This window comes from Hippocampus bargibanti, linkage group LG14 (genome assembly GCF_051943395.1).
Source record: "Hippocampus bargibanti isolate YZ-2025 linkage group LG14, ASM5194339v1, whole genome shotgun sequence".
Taxonomy (NCBI): Eukaryota; Metazoa; Chordata; class Actinopteri; order Syngnathiformes; family Syngnathidae; genus Hippocampus; species Hippocampus bargibanti.
Genome location: NC_142747.1, coordinates 3483582 through 3503236, shown reverse-complemented (window position 1 = coordinate 3503236; position 19655 = coordinate 3483582). Strand labels below are relative to the sequence as shown.

The following is a 19655-nucleotide window of genomic DNA, read 5'->3' as shown; positions in this document are numbered from 1 at the left end:
AGAGAATGAGGCCAGAAGAATAAACAGGTTGTTCGCAACACAACCTGCGAAAGTGTACGCTCAGTGGCACCCAGGATGGCTAACCGAAGGGCGAACAATCCTGATCATGAAGGATTCCTCAAAGGGTGCAGTTCCTTCCAACTATCGGCCGATAACCTGTCTCTCCACAACATGGAAGCTCATGTCAGGCATCATTGCGGCTAAGATAAGTAGACACATGGATCAATACATGAGCAAAGCACAGAAAGGCATTAGTAGAGATACTAGAGGTGCCAAACATCAGCTGCTGGTTGACAGAACAGTCGCACAAGCAGGTCCCGACATACCAACCTGTGCACAGCCTGGATTGATTACAAGAAACCATATGACTTGATGCCAATCACATGGATCACTGAATGCTTGGAGTTGTATAAGGTCAACAGGACCCTGAGAGCCTTCGTTGCAAACTCAATGAGGATGTGGAAAACCACACTTGAAGCCAATGGCAAGCCACTAACGCAAGTGTCCATCAAATGTGGCATATACCAAGGTGACGCACTCTCCCCACTGCTGTTCTGCATAGGACTGAACCCCCTCAGCCAGATAATCGCCAAGACAGGCTATGGATACCGCCTCAGGAATGGAGCTACGATCAGTCACCTCCTCTACATGGATGACATAAAGCTGTATGCTAAGAGCGAAAGGGACATAGACTCCATGATCCACACAACCAGGATCTACAGCAGTGATATCGGAATGTCATTCGGGCTGGAGAAATGTAGTCGGATGGTGACTAAGAGGGGCATGGTAGTCCACACTGAAGGGGTCTCACTCCCTGAAGGAACAATAGCAGACATTGAAAACAGCTACAAGTACCTTGGTATACCACAGGCCAATGGCAACCTCGAACTAGCAACAAGGAAAGCGGCTACGACCAAATACCTCCAGCGGGTGAGGCAAGTCCTCAAAAGCCAGCTCAATGGCAAGAACAAGACCCGGGCAATAAACAGATATGCCCTGCCAGTGATCAGATACCCTGTAGGAATAATAAGGTGGCCAAAGGAAGAGTCAGACCACGGATGTTAAGACCCGAAAACTCCTCACCATGCATGGAGGGTTCCATCCCAAGTCCAGCACCCTGAGACTGTACACACGCCGTAAGGAAGGAGGCCGGGGACTAGTGAGTGTGAGAGCCACTGTCCAGGATGAAACATCCAAGCTCCATGAATACATCAAAGAGAAGGCTCCAACGGATGATGTACTCAGAGAATGTCTCAGACAATGGGGAACAGAGGATGAGGTGCTGGAAGAGGGACAATCATGGGAGGAAAAGCCCCTACACGGGATGTACCACCGAACCATAGCAGAAGTGGCTGATCTCAAGAAGTCCTATCAGTGGCTAGAGAGGGCTGGCCTAAAGGACAGCACAGAGGCACTCATCCTGGCTGCCCAAGAGCAGGCCCTGAACACCAGAGCCATAGGGGCAGGGATATACCACACCAGACAAGACCCAAGGTGTAGGTTGTCAAGCGGCACCTGAGACAATCCAACACATAACTGCAGGGTGTAAGATGCTGGCAGGGAAAGCCTACATGGAGCGCCATAACCAGGTGGCTGGCATAGTCTATCGAAACATCTGTGCGGAGTATGGACTGGAAACCTCAAGGTCAAAATGGGAAACACCTCCCAAAGTAGTAGAGAATGCCCGAGCAAAGATCCTATGGGACTTCCAGATACAGACTGACAAGATGATAATGGCCAACCAACCAGATATCGTGGTCATAGATAAAGGGGAAAGGAAAGCCGTTGTCATGGATGTAGCGGTCCCGAGTGATGGAAACATCAGAAAGAAGGAACATGAGAAAATCGAGAAATGCCAAGGGCTCAGAGAGGAGCTGGAGAGAGCCTGGAAGGTAAAGGTGACAGTCGTGCCTGTGGTGGTCGGAGCACTCGGGGCAGTGACCCCCAAACTCGACGAGTGGTTGCAACAGATCCCGGGAACAACTTCGGATATCTCGGTCTAGAAAAGTGCAGTGCTGGGGACAGAACGGATACTGCGCAGAACCCTCAAGCTTCCTGGCCTCTGGTAGAGGTCCCGAGCTAAAATGGGGAACAGACACCACCCATGAGGGGTGAGACGAGGATTTTTTTTATAGCGGCTGGATAGCTCAGTTGATAAGGCATCGGTTTGGCATATGGGAGACGAGGGTTCGAATCCCACTTGGGGCAGAGAAAATGAGCATAAAAACATCATCCAGTGTGGGTCCTTGGGCAAGACCCTTCACGGTAATGCCTACCTTATACAATGATGAGAGACAATAAATGGAATGACATGCCGGCTCAGACGTCGCCCGGCCAAACAAGGTCTGCGTCGGGTGCTGGGGAACCAGAGCACCTTGATGAAAAATGGGCTACTGGAACAAAGCGGAGATGGACGAGATGCGATAACATGGCTCTGTTGGAATGCTACTACTCAAGCAACCCTAGTAGAGGGGTTACATGCGGAGATGGGGGCTGAATGGTTACTTCGAAACCCACAGTCATGGTTGACCACGAAACAACTAGTTAGCTCATTGTTCCAATATCCACAAACGGCAATTGCTATCACAACTTGAGATTGATGAGGTACAACACAAATTCCGAGGTGAAGGGCCCCAGGCTGCCACATCAGAGGAAGAGGTTCAACCAGAGATTGGGAGGCAAGCCCCAATGAATGATGAGATTGGGAAGCCAGCCCCAATGAATGAAATGCTGAGTGAAGCAGCAACTGACCTGAGAAATAAGGTCATGGCAAGAATGAAAACTGGGCAACGAAGACACCGATTACAATGGCGATGTGAAGTACCACCTGAAAGTCTCATGGAAACTGTGAATGCAGCACTGAGAACGATCCCGACCGGAACGATCACGGAAACCAATGAGCTGATATACGCCTCAGCATCAGTGATCCTAGAGATGCTTGGCTACAAGAGCAACCATGAGAGCAACCACTACCCACCATGGAAAAGACGGTTGGAATGGTGTGAATAAAAGGCCAATACCCAAGAGGTACATGCAGATAACCATACCTGAAGCACTCGAAACTGCCAAACAAAGGCACCAGGCCTTGTCCAGTCGCCTAAAGAGGTACACGAAAGAGAATGAGGCCAGAAGAATAAACAGGTTGTTCGCAACACAACCTGCGAAAGTGTACGCTCAGTGGCAGGGTTCTAACAGCAGAGCAGACCCTCCAAGGCGGGAAACTGAATGATACTGGAAAGGCATATGGGAGAAGGAGGTCGCACATAACAGCAGTGCACAATGGCTGGTGACTCTGAAAGAGGAGCACAGCAACCTCCCTGAACAGAACCCAGTTACCATCACAGCGGCAGATATACAAGGAAGAGCAATTTCTCAGGTATGAAAAACTGGACGGCACCAGGCCCGGATATGGTCCACACCTACTGGCTAAAGAAACTCACAGCTCTCCACGGGCGCCTAGCAGCACAAATGAACCAGTTGCTGATGGATGGAACTCACCCAGGATGGCTAACCGAAGGGCGAAAAATCCTGATCATGAAGGATTCCTCAAAGGGTGCAGTTCCTTCCAACTATCGGCCGATAACCTGTCTCTCCACAACATGGAAGCTCATGTCAGGCATCATTGCGGCTAAGATAAGTAGACACATGTATCAATACATGAGCAAAGCACAGAAAGGCATTAGTAGAGATACTAGAGGTGCCAAACATCAGCTGCTGGTTGACAGAACAGTCGCACAAGCAGGTCCCGACATACCAACCTGTGCACAGCCTGGATTGATAACAAGAAACCATATGACTCGATGCCAATCACATGGATCACTGAATGCTTGGAGTTGTATAAGGTCAACAGGACCCTGAGAGCCTTCGTTGCAAACTCAATGAGGATGCGGAAAACCACACTTGAAGCCAATGGCAAGCCACTAACGCAAGTGTCCATCAAATGTGGCATATACCAAGGTGACGCACTCTCCCCACTGCTGTTCTGCATAGGACTGAACCCCCTCAGCCAGATAATCGCCAAGACAGGCTATGGATACCGCCTCAGGAATGGAGCTACGATCAGTCACCTCCTCTACATGGATGACATAAAGCTGTATGCTAAGAGCGAAAGGGACATAGACTCCATGATCCACACAACCAGGATCTACAGCAGTGATATCGGAATGTCATTTGGGCTGGAGAAATGTAGTCGGATGGTGACTAAGAGGGGCATGGTAGTCCACACTGAAGGGGTCTCACTCCCTGAAGGAACAATAGCAGACATTGAAAACAGCTACAAGTACCTTGGTATACCACAGGCCAATGGCAACCTCGAACTAGCAACAAGGAAAGCGGCTACGACCAAATACCTCCAGCGGGTGAGGCAAGTCCTCAAAAGCCAGCTCAATGGCAAGAACAAGACCCGGGCAATAAACAGATATGCCCTGCCAGTGATCAGATACCCTGTAGGAATAATAAGGTGGCCAAAGGAAGAGTCAGACCACGGATGTTAAGACCCGAAAACTCCTCACCATGCATGGAGGGTTCCATCCCAAGTCCAGCACCCTGAGACTGTACACACGCCGTAAGGAAGGAGGCCGGGGACTAGTGAGTGTGAGAGCCACTGTCCAGGATGAAACATCCAAGCTCCATGAATACATCAAAGAGAAGGCTCCAACGGATGATGTACTCAGAGAATGTCTCAGACAATGGGGAACAGAGGATGAGGTGCTGGAAGAGGGACAATCATGGGAGGAAAAGCCCCTACACGGGATGTACCACCGAACCATAGCAGAAGTGGCTGATCTCAAGAAGTCCTATCAATGGCTAGAGAGGGCTGGCCTAAAGGACAGCACAGAGGCACTCATCCTGGCTGCCCAAGAGCAGGCCCTGAACACCAGAGCCATAGGGGCAGGGATATACCACACCAGACAAGACCCAAGGTGTAGGTTGTCAAGCGGCACCTGAGACAATCCAACACATAACTGCAGGGTGTAAGATGCTGGCAGGGAAAGTCTACATGGAGCGCCATAACCAGGTGGCTGGCATAGTCTATCGAAACATCTGTGCGGAGTATGGACTGGAAACCTCAAGGTCAAAATGGGAAACACCTCCCAAAGTAGTAGAGAATGCCCGAGCAAAGATCCTATGGGACTTCCAGATACAGACTGACAAGATGGTAATGGCCAACCAACCAGATATCGTGGTCATAGATAAAGGGGAAAGGAAAGCCGTTGTCATGGATGTAGCGGTCCCGAGTGATGGAAACATCAGAAAGAAGGAACATGAGAAAATCGAGAAATACAAAGGGCTCAGAGAGGAGCTGGAGAGAGCCTGGAAGGTAAAGGTGACAGTTGTGCCTGTGGTGGTCGGAGGACTCGGCAGTGACCCCCAAAGTCGACGAGTGGTTTCAACAGATCCCGGGAACAACATCGGATATCTCGGTCTAGAAAAGTGCAGTGCTGGGGACAGAACGGATACTGCGCAGAACCCTCAAGCTTCCTGGCCTCTGGTAGAGGTCCCGAGCTAAAATGGGGAACAGACACCACCCATGAGGGGTGAGACGAGGATTTTTTTTTTATATATATACAGTGAGACCTCAACTTACGAACTTAATTGGTTCCCAGACAGAGTGTGTAAGGCGAAAAGCGAAAAAAAAAATTCCCATAGGAATTCCCATAACTATTAAAATGGGAATAATCAGTTCCCGGGTTTCCATAAAATATACTTTTAAACTAAATAAGCCTTAAAACTACACACAACATACCTTATTCTATGTATAATAAATGTGCTATTGTAATGAAAGAAATACACTGCATTGTATCATAAAGTCACTTTATTTACATTTGTGATGGTCATTTATGGCTTGATGGAATGGTGTTGGAGGTCGAAGGTCAAAGGGAATTGCTGTTTGGCAAGAGAGGCGCATTACATGACGACTGTAATTAAAGAAATAAACTGTGCTGTAAAATAAAGTTTTATTTACCTTTTTGATTGTCGTTCCATCAACCTTCCATAAGGACTGTTGGTAACTTAACCTTTGGTGCTGTTCGGTCGTGTGCTTCCGCCGAAGATCACTCCGCCAGCCGTGGTGGGTGTGTATTATGAAAATAGTGCTTATTATAAGGTTTAATTTTCATAAATTTGACGTTTGTAAGACAAAAAGTTTGTAAGTTGAGGTGTTTGTAATTTGAGGTCACACTGTATATATATATTTTTTTCTTTTGACTTCAAGACGGCGCCGCGAGAGTGGCTGCCTTTCCAGCAGCTCATGTATTTTGTTTTTCTACTTTCATTCCTTTTATCACTTTGACGCTGTGAAATGTAAATTTCTCCACTGCGAGACTAATAAAGGCAAATCCAATCCAATCAGCACCCTCGCAAGAAAAAAAAACCTGAAGAAATTCGGGAACGGCATTTCACGTCGCGGTTTTCAATTCCCGAATAAATTCTGGAATGGCAGCGAATGAGTTAATGGCACGGCATGCTTACAACCAATCGCTACGTGGAAGGCTAAGCTAACAACAAGTCACATGAGCAGACAGTACACAGAGAGTGAACAGCAAACCCTACCTCTGGAGGAAGGGGGGATTGATTATTCACACTGTCCATCTCTTGGTCGCAAGCCGCATTGACAACAGCCACTTTTGCTTTCGTCTTGCCGTACTGGTCAGATGGAGTTGTTGCCATCTCCACAATCTCCATGACCTCCTCATTCACAGATGTTGATTGAGCCTTTTGGGCATGGGATTGGTCTTTCAACTCTTTTCTGTGATGCATTCGTCCATCTTCACTGGCGAGACAACTCTCCAACACCTCATCTTCGTCCTCCGTCAGCTTCCTCTGGCTCAAAGAGCATCGCTCCAAATCTCCATGACTGTCAACATCCTCTTCTCCATCTTGTCCGCCATTATCATCTGCTGTACTCTTATACATAACCCCCTCAGTCTTTTTTGCGTCATTATTTGAGAAAACCTTGAACATATCATTGTCTTCTTCTTTCTCCTGGACAACTTCTTCTATCACCTCCGCACACTCCATCTTCTCCTCGTCCGAGATATCCACATGATGGACTCTGCCATTTTTGTCACATGTGTTGTCCAAAATGTCCTCCTCTACTAAACCTCCAAAATCTCCTTTGCCTTTCTTGTCACTCTCATCATCACTGGTTTCTTTCTGCTCATTTTCCAGACTCCTGCGACCGCCTCCCTTCCCGTCGTGAACATCGCCACCATCCCCCGTTTTTTCTCGACTATTCTTTTCCTCATCGTTTTCTTGGGATTCTTTGTCCTCGCCCTCCTTTCGAACAGATAATCGGCGACCTCTCAAAGAGTACTTGTGTAAACAGTCCATCCATTCCAAACATAAAAAGAGGAAAAGTAGAAAGGGGGGGAAGCAGGCAGACAAAGACAAGTCAGATCATTTGAACACACGTGCAAAAGTCAGGGCGGTCAGTGACAATCTTGACAAATACATGCAGGACTGACAGACGGTGTTAAGTAAGTAATTACACATGACAAAATACACAACAACAACAAAAATTGTAAGTGGAAGCTAAATGTATAGATATGTATAATTTTGGCCTATTGAGTACATTTTCAAATGAGCCGTGGCTATGACCAAAATAAATTAAAAAAAATACACAAAAAAAATCACAAGTAGTCAGGTTTTCGTCTATACTACAGAAGGCTGTTCGAAAAGCAATTTGTTCGAAATTCAAAACAATTTTATTCGCCCGTGATTAGGGGCTAATGTACAATGCAGGAATAACAAAAAACAGCCAGAGAGAGATACAGAGAGAGAGAGAGAGCTCAATAGCTAGATAGATAGATGAAGGCTATCTAGATGAATAGCTAGCTAGCTATCCAGAGAGATAAAGAGATATAGAGAAAGAGAGAGAGCTCAATAGCTAGATAGATAGATGAAAGCTAGCTAGGTAGATAGCTAGACAGAGAGATAGAGATAGATGCAGATAGAGAAAGGGAGATAGACAGATAGATGAAAGCTAGTTAGGTGGATAGCTATCTAGCTAGACAGAGAGATAGAGATGGATACATACAGATAGAGAGATAGACAGATAGATGAAAGCTAGCTAGGTGGATAGCGAGTTAGCTAGCGAGCTAGACAGAGAGATAGATCAAGAGATAGATAGATACAGATAGAAATATACAGATATATATATATATATATATATATATATATATATATATATATATATATATATATATATATATATATATATATATATATATATATTCGAGAGAGAACTCGATTGCTAGGTAGCTAGATAGATGAAAGCCAGCTAGTTGGATAGGTAGCCAGCTAGCTAGACAGTTAGAGATAGACAGGTACACATACACACACAAGTCAAGCTTGATTGTTCGTTGTATTGTCTTTGTGCTTCCTACTGTCTTTGTTATTAATTGATTGTTTGATTCCGTCTTTGTTGTTGTGCAGTGAGCCCTTGTTTTATCGCGGGAGATAAGTTCCAAAAATAGCCCGCGATAGGTGAAATCCGCGAAATAGTGAGATTTATTTTTTAATGTTATTTTAAATTGCAATACTGTACTGCAGAATAAAACAAAATAATAAAACCTCTTTTCAGGCCCAAAATGTGTTTAAAAAATAGAAATATTTTCTTTGACATTGTGGGTTTTGTGACTGAGAAAAATTGCAAACGTAAATTTGGCAGAATGTACAGAAACGAAAACCGTTGGTGTAGACTAGAGGGTTGAGAAAATGACCTCCATTACCCGTATTTTTATTCGCTTAGACTACCAAGTCAGTAGATGGCGTTACACTCCTGTGAATGGAACTGATAGGACTATTTATATATGCACATTGTAAAACATTCAATGTTTATTATAAACAACGCATTTATGTGTCTAAGTTTAGTCTACGTATATATATATATATATATATATATATATATATATATATATATATATATATATATATATATATATATATATATATATATATATATATATATATATATATATATATATATATACAGTAAAGTCTCGTTATACCGACATTCTCGGGAGTCGGAAAAAATATCGATATAACCGGACTATCGATATATCAGATCCTGCAGCATGTAAATTTTCTCCTTGCGTTCATAGAAATAGTATCGTAATAAGCAGTACTAGCGATATAACCGATATCTATATAACAAGACTTTACTATATATATACAGTAAAGTCTCGTTATATCGATATTGTTTATATTGATAATACTGCTTATTACGACACTATTTTCATTTCCCGTGCACATTTCTATTCTTTTTATGTATAATTAGTTCCGTTTAGTACGATTCGTGGTTTTTACGATAACCCGGTTCCTACGGTGCTCTTTTTCATCTCCCGCCGGCCATTTTGCTATGTTTATATCGATACACGCCATCGGTCGCGCCATTGATCGACTTGGTCACGTGACCTGGTCACGTGAGTTTGTTACGTGACCAGCTCCCGTGTAGCGGAGCCATTTTCATTTTCAGACGCTAGCTCGTGTGTAGCAGACAAGATTGAAGTGTTTGTGTTAAAAGGTAAAAATGGGAAGCAGAAGAAGATTGATGACTTTTTTAAATTGCATACATAATACAGTAAGATGTACGCGTTGCAGTTTCCCTGTTGTGTTATGTACATGCCCACTGTACTGTATATGAATGCAATTGTTTTTTGCAACAATGTTTCTTGTTTTGTCTGCTGAAGCGTGATGATTTTGAAAATTACCATACATTCCATACTGTGTATTAAAGGACAACCGATGTCACTTTTTATTCAATTGCAAAACACCAATAAAAATGACTTCACGACAAGACGTCTTGCATTGCTTGTGAATCCAAACAATGGCTTCAGATTTGGATAATATGCTTTCTTGTTACACATCCAGTTATGAATATGATTCAAATACACTGTAGTTCTGAGGAGGAAAGGATACATGTTTGCAATCGATTAAAGAATTATATGTGCCATTTTGAGGCAACATTGGGGGAACATCTCTGACCCGAAAAAAAGAGGCACGAAAAGGCGAGCTCATGGCCAGCTCCGTTTCTTATATGGCGCTTGGATGCCCTCTTTTGGCGGCTTTTGTTAATGCAGTTCGGCGCAGGACGGATATATCGACAGTACGGTTATATCGCTATTTTTTGTAACTCCGGAGAATATCGATATAACGAGACTTTACTGTGTATATATATATATATATATTGTGATATCATGAGAGGCTAGCTCTCAGCGGGACGGGACAAGAAGTGCAATGGACGACAGGTTTGGATAAAAAAAAAAGGTTTTAATCAAGGGTTCCAGGGGGAATTTCTCCACTGTGAGACTAATAAAGGCATATCCAATCCAATCCAATCAACAAAGGTTTGAATAGTGTCTCTTCCAATACTATCAAAATAAAGTCTCTTCTGATACTTAAATCTAAATAAAGTCTCTTCTGCTACTTAAATCCAAAGAAAGTCTCTTCTGAGGTAAAACTGAAGACGGAGTTCTTTACAAGACTCTCTAGGCCTCACCCCTCTTGACGTCCTCGTCATGTAGCCTAGCCACCTTAGCTAGGTTCAAATCCAGTGTCCAGTCGTGTGGTCCCAACTGGCAATGAGTTCCACGCAGCAATCAACTTCTCCACAGAGCACAGCAATCGAGCTTGTCTTTCCCCAAGCTGCACACTCAGAGGCTCTCTGCCTTAAGAGCCCTGCTTTCCAATCAAGCCCCGATCAGCTGCAGGTGTGTGGGTTTAATTGCTGCCTTCCACCTGGTGGGGCCAAGACTCTCTCTGGGTGGAGCCATCTTAGGGGGATGTATTTGCCCTCCAGGACACAGCCTCTCGTGACATCACACATCCCCCCCCCCTTGAGACCGACGTCCTTGGCGGGGTGAAGGATGCGAAACAGGCCAGGAAGGCCTCCCTTCGGGAGAGGGCATCCGCATTGCCTTGGCGCTTGCCAGCCCTGTGGACAACAGAGAAGTTAAAGGCCTGCAGGCTCAAGAACCACCTGGTTACTCTGCTGTTGGTCTCCTTGTTCCTGGCCATCCATTGGAGAGGAGCATGATCAGAGACCACTGTGAAGCGTCTTCCCAGGAGATAGAAGCGCAATGACTCCAGCGCCCATGTAATGGCAAGGCACTCCTTCTCTACAGTGGAATAATTCTTTTCCCTGGGCAACAGCTTCCTGCTAAGGTACAGGATGGGATGTTCCTCTCCTCCATGTACTTGCGAGAGTACAGCCCCCAGACCAATTTCCGATGCATCCGCTTGCACCATGAAGTCCTTGCTGAAGTCTGATGCCACCAGGATCGGACTGGAACATAGCGCCTGTTTTAGATTGGCGAAGGCCATTTCGACCTCTGGGCTCCATTTTACCAATCGGGAGTGTTTTTTGGTCGTCAATTCCGTCATGGGGGCTGCTATAGTAGCAAAGTCAGCGATAAAGCGTCTATAGTAGCCAGCCATGCCTAAGAACGACCTCACCTGCTTCTTGGTAAGGGGTTGGGGCCAATCTTGTATAGCCCGTAGTTTTGCTTCTTGAGGCTTCACCAGCCCCCGTCCTATAGTGTAGCCCAGGTAGTTGGTCTCGCCAAATGCCAACCTGCACTTTTTTGGGTTTGCTGTGAGACCTGCTTTTCTGATGGAGTCAATCACAGCTTGCACTCGGGGTAAGTGACTCTCCCAGTCGGGACTCTGTATGACGACATCATCTAAGTATCCTGCTGCGTACCTCTTGTGGGGGGTGAGAATCCGGTCCATTAGGCGCTGAAACGTGGCGGGTGCTCCATGGAGACCAAACGGGAGCCTGGTGTATTGGTAGAGCCCCTCAGGTGTGGCGAAGGCTGTCTTCTCCTTTGATGCCGGGGTCAGGGGCACCTGCCAATAACCCTTTGTGAGGTCGAGAGTGGTGATGAAGCGTGCCTGTCCCAGGGAGTCAATAAGGTCATCAACACGAGGCATCGGTACGCATCAGACACCTCATTCAACTTCCGATAGTCGTTGCAGAATCGTATTGACCCGTCTGGCTTGGGAACCAACACGATCGGACTTGCCCAGGCACTTTGCGACTCCTCAATCACTCCAAGTTCCAGCATCTTCCGTATCTCCTTCTGAATAGCTGCCTTACGGGCCTCCGGCACCCGATATGGACGTTGGTGGACTGTTTTTCCAGGTGTGGTGCGTATCTCGTGTTGCACCACGTCCGTGTGTCCAGGTATGGAGGAGAAGACGTCTTGGTTACGCTCAACCAATTCGAGGGTCATTTGGCGTTGGTGTGGGGACAAATTTGGACCCGTCTGGACGTCTTCTCTGGCCGGTTCCTTCGCCTCGCTGGGGGGTAGGCAACTAAACAGCGCCTCTCTGGCATGCCATTTCTTTAGGAGGTTAACGTGATAAATCTGCTCAGGTTTCCTCTTACCAGGTTGCCTCACCTTGTAGTTCACCTCCCCCACGCGTTCGATGACCTTAAAGGGCCCCTGCCAGGATGCCAGGAACTTGCACTCCACGGTTGGTACCAAGACCAGCACTCTGTCCCCTGGCTTGAACTCTCGAGGCTGGGCAGGTCTATTGTAGGAGGCTTGCTGCTGTCGTTGGGCCGCTTCCATGTGTTCTCGCACTATGATAGATGGCCTTCATCCTTTCCCGCATGTCCCCCACATGCTCGATGAGGGTACGTTGTCGGCACGGCTACTCTTCCCAAGCCTCTTTGGCGATATCCGGCAGTCCCCGGGGTCTGTAAGAGTACAACAACTCAAAGGGTGAGGAACCGGTAGAAGACTGTGGTACCTCCCTCACGGCAAATAGCAAGTATGGGAGCAGTTGATCCCAGTTTCGGCCATCTTCTTTGATAACTTTCCTCATCATGGCCTTGAGTGTTTTGTTGAATCGCTCTACCAATCCATCTGTCTGTGGGTGGTAGATGGAGGTTCTCAGCTGCTTGACCTTGAGCAGGGCACACAGGTCCTTCATGACCTTGGACATAAAGGGGGTTCCCTGGTCGGTCAGTATCTCCTTTGGGATCCCTACCCGGCTGGCGAGAGCAAACAGTTCCTTTGCGATCTGCTTTGTGGTAGCCTTTCTGAGGGGGACAGCTTCTGGGAAACGGGTGGCATAATCCATCATTACTAAAATATACTGGTGTCCCCTCGCACTTTTTGGTAGGGGTCCGACTATGTCCAGCCCAAGCCTCTGAAAAGGGGTCTCAATGATGGGTAAGGGAATTAGCGGGTTTCTGTATGTGGGCTTGGGCGCCACCTGTTGGCACTCGGGGCAAGAACGACAATAGTTCTCGACATCCTTGTGTACCCCTGGCCAGAAGAACCGTTGCAAGATTCTCTCTTTTGTCTTTTCCACCCCTAGGTGTCCCCCTAGCAGGTGTGTGTGTGCCAAGTCCAGTACTGTAGCTTGGTGTGGTTGTGGTACAAGAAGTAGTTCTCGTACTTCATCATTTTGCTTCGTAACCTGGTATAATAGCCCCCGATCAACCGCAAAATGGGGGTATGTGGGGCTTGTCCTTTCCCCCAATACTACACCCTCTAAAACCTGCACATTCTTCATGGCGTTGGCAAGGGTAGGATCCTGTAACCGGGCTGTACCATACCGGCCTGTTAGAGGAAGCAGCTTCTGGGTCCCTGGGTTCTCATCGCCACTGGAAGCCGGGAGATTTTCTGGCGCTGGAGTTTCCTCGGCGGTCTCTGGGCCAGACTCCGTCTTCGGTGGTGCATTTGCTGTCCCTAGGAGGGCACAGGCTGGGGAGAGTGAATTAGAGGGGTAGGCTTGACTATTCACTGCACGCGTCTTACCTCTCCCCTTCCGAGGTAGTCGGGCCAGTCTTTCCTGTGTTTCTCTCCACAGGGGGTGAAAGGCCGGGCAGTCGCGTCCAATCAGGAGGGGGACAGGGAGAGAGTCAACCACACCATCTACCGTGCGGATGATTCTCTTGGTTGTGGTCATGGTGAGTTCCGTAGTGTGGTACTCTCTGGTGTCTCCGTGGACGCAGGAGACTGGAAGGGTTTTCTCTGGAGATAACCTGGTTGGATCGACCAGCGTTTGGCGCACCAAGGTGACCAGGCTTCCGGAGTCCAGCAGGGCTTCAACATCCTGTTGATTCACCGTCACTGGACAGGTAGGGGGTCTTGTTAGTGAGCTTTCACTACCCCCCAGGAGGGAGGCATAGTGAGCAGGGTGGGCACTAGAAGAGTCAGCGGTCGGCATGGACTCTTCCGCTGGTTTTCCACACTGCCATGAGATGTGTCCCGTCTCTCCGCATCTGTGGCATCGTCTGGTTTCGGTGCCACTGGGCGTCCGCCACTGCCTGGGTGGACTTCTGACACTACCTGGAGCAATCTTGGTGGGCTTGGGCAACTTTGGGCGGGCCATTTCAGTCCGGGATGGTGATGTGTTGCCGGTTTCCCTCTTGGTCGTTCGCAGCATCTCCGCTGTGGCCTGGTACTGCTCCACCGCTGCCACTGTTTGACCCGCAGTAGTCAGCGACTGCTGACTGATTATCCTTTTTGCCTCATAGGGCAGGGCTCGTAAGTAGCGATCCACGACAATGGCTTCGACCACCTCAGCTGCCGTGCTCCTTTCCGGTTCCAGCCACTTCCGTGCGATGTGGGCCAATTCGTGCATCTGTGCCCGTGGAGGTTGGTCTGGCTGGAAAGCCCAGGTGTGGAAGCGCTGTGCCATCCCGAACTTGGTGAGCCCATGTCTGCTGAGAATTTCAGCTTTTAAATAGTCGTAGTCTTCTGCTCTGTCTGCGGTCAAGTCCAGGACAGCATTCAGCGATTCCCCTGTCAGGAAGGGTGCAAGCAATCCCACCCACTGCTGCTTGGGCCACTTTTCTCGAGTGGCGGTTGCTTCAAACGTATGCAAGTACGCCTCAACATCATCCGTCGCCCCCATCTTGGCTAAAAAATCCCCCGCCTTCACCCGGGGAATATTCTTGGCGGCCATTTGTTTCTGCAAGAGCAATTCCTCTGCCTTCAGTTCATTGGCTCTCTTTTGCTCCTCCAGGAGAGCCAAATTGGCCCGATATTGGGCATCCTGACTTGCAAGCAGGGTTTTCAAAATGTCTTCCATTGTTGTAATTTAGGATTTTTCAATTTAGAAAAACCATAACACAAACCATCAATGTCCATGCACTTACTAACGCTTGTCCAATGCCCGCATCCTCCACCATATGTGATATCATGAGAGGCTAGCTCTCAGCGGGACGGAACAAGAAGTGCAATGGACGACAGGTTTGGATACAAAAAAAGGTTTTAATCAAGGGTTCCAGGGGGAATTCACAAGCAACAAAGGTTTGAATAGTGTCTCTTCCAATACTATCAAAATAAAGTCTCTTCTGATACTTAAATCCAAATAAAGTCTCTTCTGCTACTTAAATCCAAATAAAGTCTCTTCTGAGGTAAAACTGAAGACGGAGTTCTTTACAAGAGTCTCTAGGCCTCACCCATCTTGACGTCCTCGTCATGTAGCCTAGCCACCTTAGCTAGGTTCAAATCCAGTGTCCAGTCGTGTGGTCCCAACTGGCAATGAGTTCCACGCAGCAATCAACTTCTCCACAGAGCACAGCAATCGAGCTTGTCTTTCCCCAAGCTGCACACTCAGAGGCTCTCTGCCTTAAGAGCCCTGCTTTCCAATCAAGCCCCGATCAGCTGCAGGTGTGTGGGTTTAATTGCTGCCTTTTACCAGGTGGGGCCAAGACTCTCTCTGGGTGGAGCCATCTTAGGGGGATGTATTTGCCCTCCAGGACACAGCCTCTCGTGACATCACAATATATACATGTGTGCGTGTGCGTGTGTGTGTGTGTGTGTGTGTGTGTAGTTTGCCTTATAACTTCATGTATTTATAGTGTATACACTCATATCATGTTTCAGTCTAATGTTGCACGCCTTAAGTCACAGCCGATTGGCTCCCTTTGAAGTGAGGTCATTCCCGAAGGCAGTGGTGGGCCTTCAGAGCCAGCAAGGCCTTCTCTGCTGGCCTAACATAATCAGACATCATTATCATAATTATAATAAAAGTCAATTTCATTAAAAAAAGTATTTTTTCTATATATATATATATAATTATTCTACATACTGTTTTCTTGATGTTATATTATATCCATTTGGTTATGCTCCTTTCAGTGTTGTATTTTTAGGTCAGAGTTTTTAATCCAATCAGAATTCAGCTAGCTTGTGTCGCCAGGCTGTATGAAATCTGACCGACGCCTTCAGAATCAACAGTGAGGGCGTCTGTGCACTGTACATGAACGGGCACATGTAGTTGATATATAGTTGCGATAGCCAATCAGATCACGAGTTGGCACAGTAAGGCCAGCTAGAGGGCCTCACGTTGAACATGACATGTACGCGTCCTGTGATTGGATACTCACTTTACCTCAGCCCTCAGCGGAGGCAGCGCTATGCAAATCAACCAAGCTACAACAGATCAGACCCGGAAACGTTAGCAGAAAAACCAAGTATATCTACTTGCTTTTTTAACCCACAATGGCTGAAGGAGAGGACAACTCAGATTTGGTAGCAGATATACTCGCAAGGCCATTCTAAAGACGGACCTTTCAGGAGAAGCTAGACCTTGTGAGAGGAGGCCGGCTGACCCCCGAGCTAGCTAACCTGTCCCAGGCGGGGAAAGGGTTTGTCCGCCATTTCCATTCGAGCAACTACGAGCGGTATCCCTGGCTTACGGCTTCCAATGAGCGCTGCAAATTGTTCTGCTGGGAATGCCTTTTGTTTGCAAAGGATCGTTTTGGCGTTTGGAGCTACACTGGATTTGCAAACTTGAATTGTTTGACCAAGGCAGCAATGAGACACCAAAGCACGGCTGGACACTTGCAAGCTACGGTACTTTTAAAAACTTTCGGGGACACCCGAGTGGATTCACAACTCAACGAACAGGTGCGCAGGTAAAGAGACTTCCACAATGAAATGGTGAAGAAAAATAGGGAGATATGAAAAGACTGATTGATTGTGTCGTGTTTTGGAGGACAACCGTTTTGGTGAGTGCAAACATTTTTATTTACTTATTTTTTCACTTTTAACATGTTTCTGAAATGTTATTTCATTCATATTAAATCAATGGTAAATAAATGAAATGACAAATATACAAAAAAATTAAAAAAAAAATCTTGCTCTTCTGCAGTGTGTAAATAATGTGCATTGGCGCAGCTGTGTGATTATAGCGGAAGTACTCAGAGACTTGTGTGATTGTGTCGCTGTCGCATGTAGGCCTATTCTCAAGAACAAATGAAAACGATTTGTTTACTTTTATTTTCAACAAAGAGTTCGTTTTGTGAACGTCTTGTTGTTTTTCTTATATTAAACTGACATTTTGTAATTTAGCGTAAAATCTTGTTAAAGATTGCATATTCTTGGTGGACTTAATAAAACTTTGTGGACAAATGATTTTTAATTTCCTTTTATTTTTAAGTGTTTGCAGTATCACGTATAGTGACAAGTTCTAATTGATGATGCAGATTTATTGATGTGTAATTGCTCCGGAAAATAGCCTGTGTTGTAGACGATTAAGGTGATGCCACGCCCAGTACTGCGTGCATGTGCTTTTGTAAATGATATCTCCAGCCATTGTGTCATAAATTATGGTATTACGAGGGATATTTTTTCAAGTCGGACTAAGTAGGACTTCACTGAAGGCCTAGGTGTGAAATGCACGGACCGCCACTGCCCGAAGGTATAAATAACATCTGTTAGGGAAACAGCCTCCCCCTTCTTCACTGGTCCTTTTCTCTCTCTCTTGCTCGGCGCTCTGACTGAATAATAAATATTCTTTTTGTATCGTTGTACTAAGTTCATCCTGTCTACTTGATAACTAATTTAAAGCAGATTCTTTACTTACAGACAGTGTAGGTGTTCAAATACCTGACATGTTTGGGCGTCTACTTCCGCCTTCGGCAGAGTGTCACGGATGTTGACATTCTTTTTGTATATCACCTTACTTCCTGCTGATTGAATATTTTGACGACACAAATGAAGAACTGAACCGGGAAGAAGAACAAGATTTAATCTGAAAATATTCATAATCTAACAGGAACAGAGGAAGTAAACATAAACTCAGCCGAAGCATGCGCAGTCAGTAATAAATCGCCGGCTGACCTTCATCTTTCCTCGTCGTTCACAGGTATTCAAACTAATAATTTCTAGACATTCTCATGATGTTAAAGTAATCAGGGACATGTTGTGTGATGCTTTGGATGTGCCGCATGTCCATATGAAACCGTAGTTTTGTGGCTTTGATGAAGTTGGGATTTGGATGTTGATTGGTAGTTTTCATTGCACATCGCTAGCTAACGGAAAGCGCGTGTGTGTGCACGAGCGTGCATACGTACGTACACATGTGAAAATGTGGATGAGTTACTATGAAAATATGTTGAATGTATAGGCCTACACATTGATGTTTAGATTGATCCCAGGAGTGGGTATTATTGAAAGTTTGAACCAAATTGTATTCTGATATTGAGATTGCCGAATTGATGTTTTGATTAGTAAATATGTTGTGATAATTTGATAATAAATCACTGCCGGCTGAGCAGTGAACGACACTTCCTCGTCGTTCAAAGAACACCTTATTGACTCACAGTGCTCACTGCCTGTGATTCATTTGGACCGACCCAGGTATCACCTCGGACTGAGGTTGGTTACATTGGCATGGGTCTCATGAAAAACCAGTATCAACTTTTTTCACGTCGAGAAAACATCAACTCCCCTGAACCAATCAGGATTCACTGTAAAAAAAAAGCACTGTAAAAAACTCCACGAAGCAGCGAACCCGCGGGAGGTGAAGCGCGATATAGCGAGGGATCACTGTATATGCTGTATCCGATATGTGCTGCATGTACAACACTTTGTATACATTGGTGGTTATATAATTACGGCTGAGTTGAATGAAGTTGACAAAAACAAACACGAGGATAAGCATGCTGTCAAAATTCAGAAGGCAAAACAGTAACAGCGACAGTAGGTAGAGAGCAGGACAAAGAGGAAGGCACAATGGCAGCCATGTCCGTAGCATAAGTCCCAGCAGCATAAAAGCTACTCAAACACATCCTGGGTCCAAATGTCAAGAGATTGAAAGATAGAAAGACGAAAGAAAGATACCAAAAATTCAGATAGGGTTTGATTAGAAATTAGTGAAAAGGTTTTTGAACATGTCAACACTTCCCTCATGAGACAATAATAATTTCATTCATTTGAATTTATGCAAAGAGTGCTGACAAAAAAATAGCTCGAAAGGCAAGTACAGTGATACTTCAGCTCACAAACTTAATTGGTTCCCAGAATGTGTGTGTAGGGCAAAAAGTTCGTCTTCATAACATTTATTTCCTATAAGAAACCATTAAAATTAGAATAATCCGTTCCCAGGTCCCCATAAAACATAATTTTCTACTAAATAATCCTTAAAACGACACAAAATATACCTCATTTTATGTATAATAAATGTGCTATTGGATTGTAATGAAAGAAATAAACTGTACTATATAATAAAGTCGTTTTATTGACCTTTGTGATGCTCGTTGATGTAATTGCCTCTTGATGATAGCTGAGTGAAGTTGCCGTGGTTTCTCAGCGATAATACCCTCACTCACACTGTCCCCTGCTAGCTGATTTTCATTAATCCAAATCAACACAAGTTTTTCAACTTCTTCTATTGCCTGAGAC

The 19655-nt window shown here is 45.8% G+C and overlaps 1 protein-coding gene across 4 annotated transcripts in view; it reads right to left on the bottom strand.

Annotated features, from left to right (window-relative positions):
• cep164 (centrosomal protein 164) overlaps positions 1-19655 on the bottom strand; it is a 54825-nt gene that overhangs the window by 28309 nt on the left and 6861 nt on the right. For 3 of the 4 annotated variants that reach the window (XM_089013196.1, XM_089013197.1, XM_089013198.1), the window contains exon 10: positions 6553-7314. The exons of the other annotated variant lie outside the window; for it this stretch is intronic. In XM_089013196.1, the coding sequence (XP_088869322.1) occupies positions 6553-7314 (762 nt within the window). The remainder of the gene's footprint in view (positions 1-6552; positions 7315-19655) is intronic. 4 annotated transcript variants of the gene reach the window in all.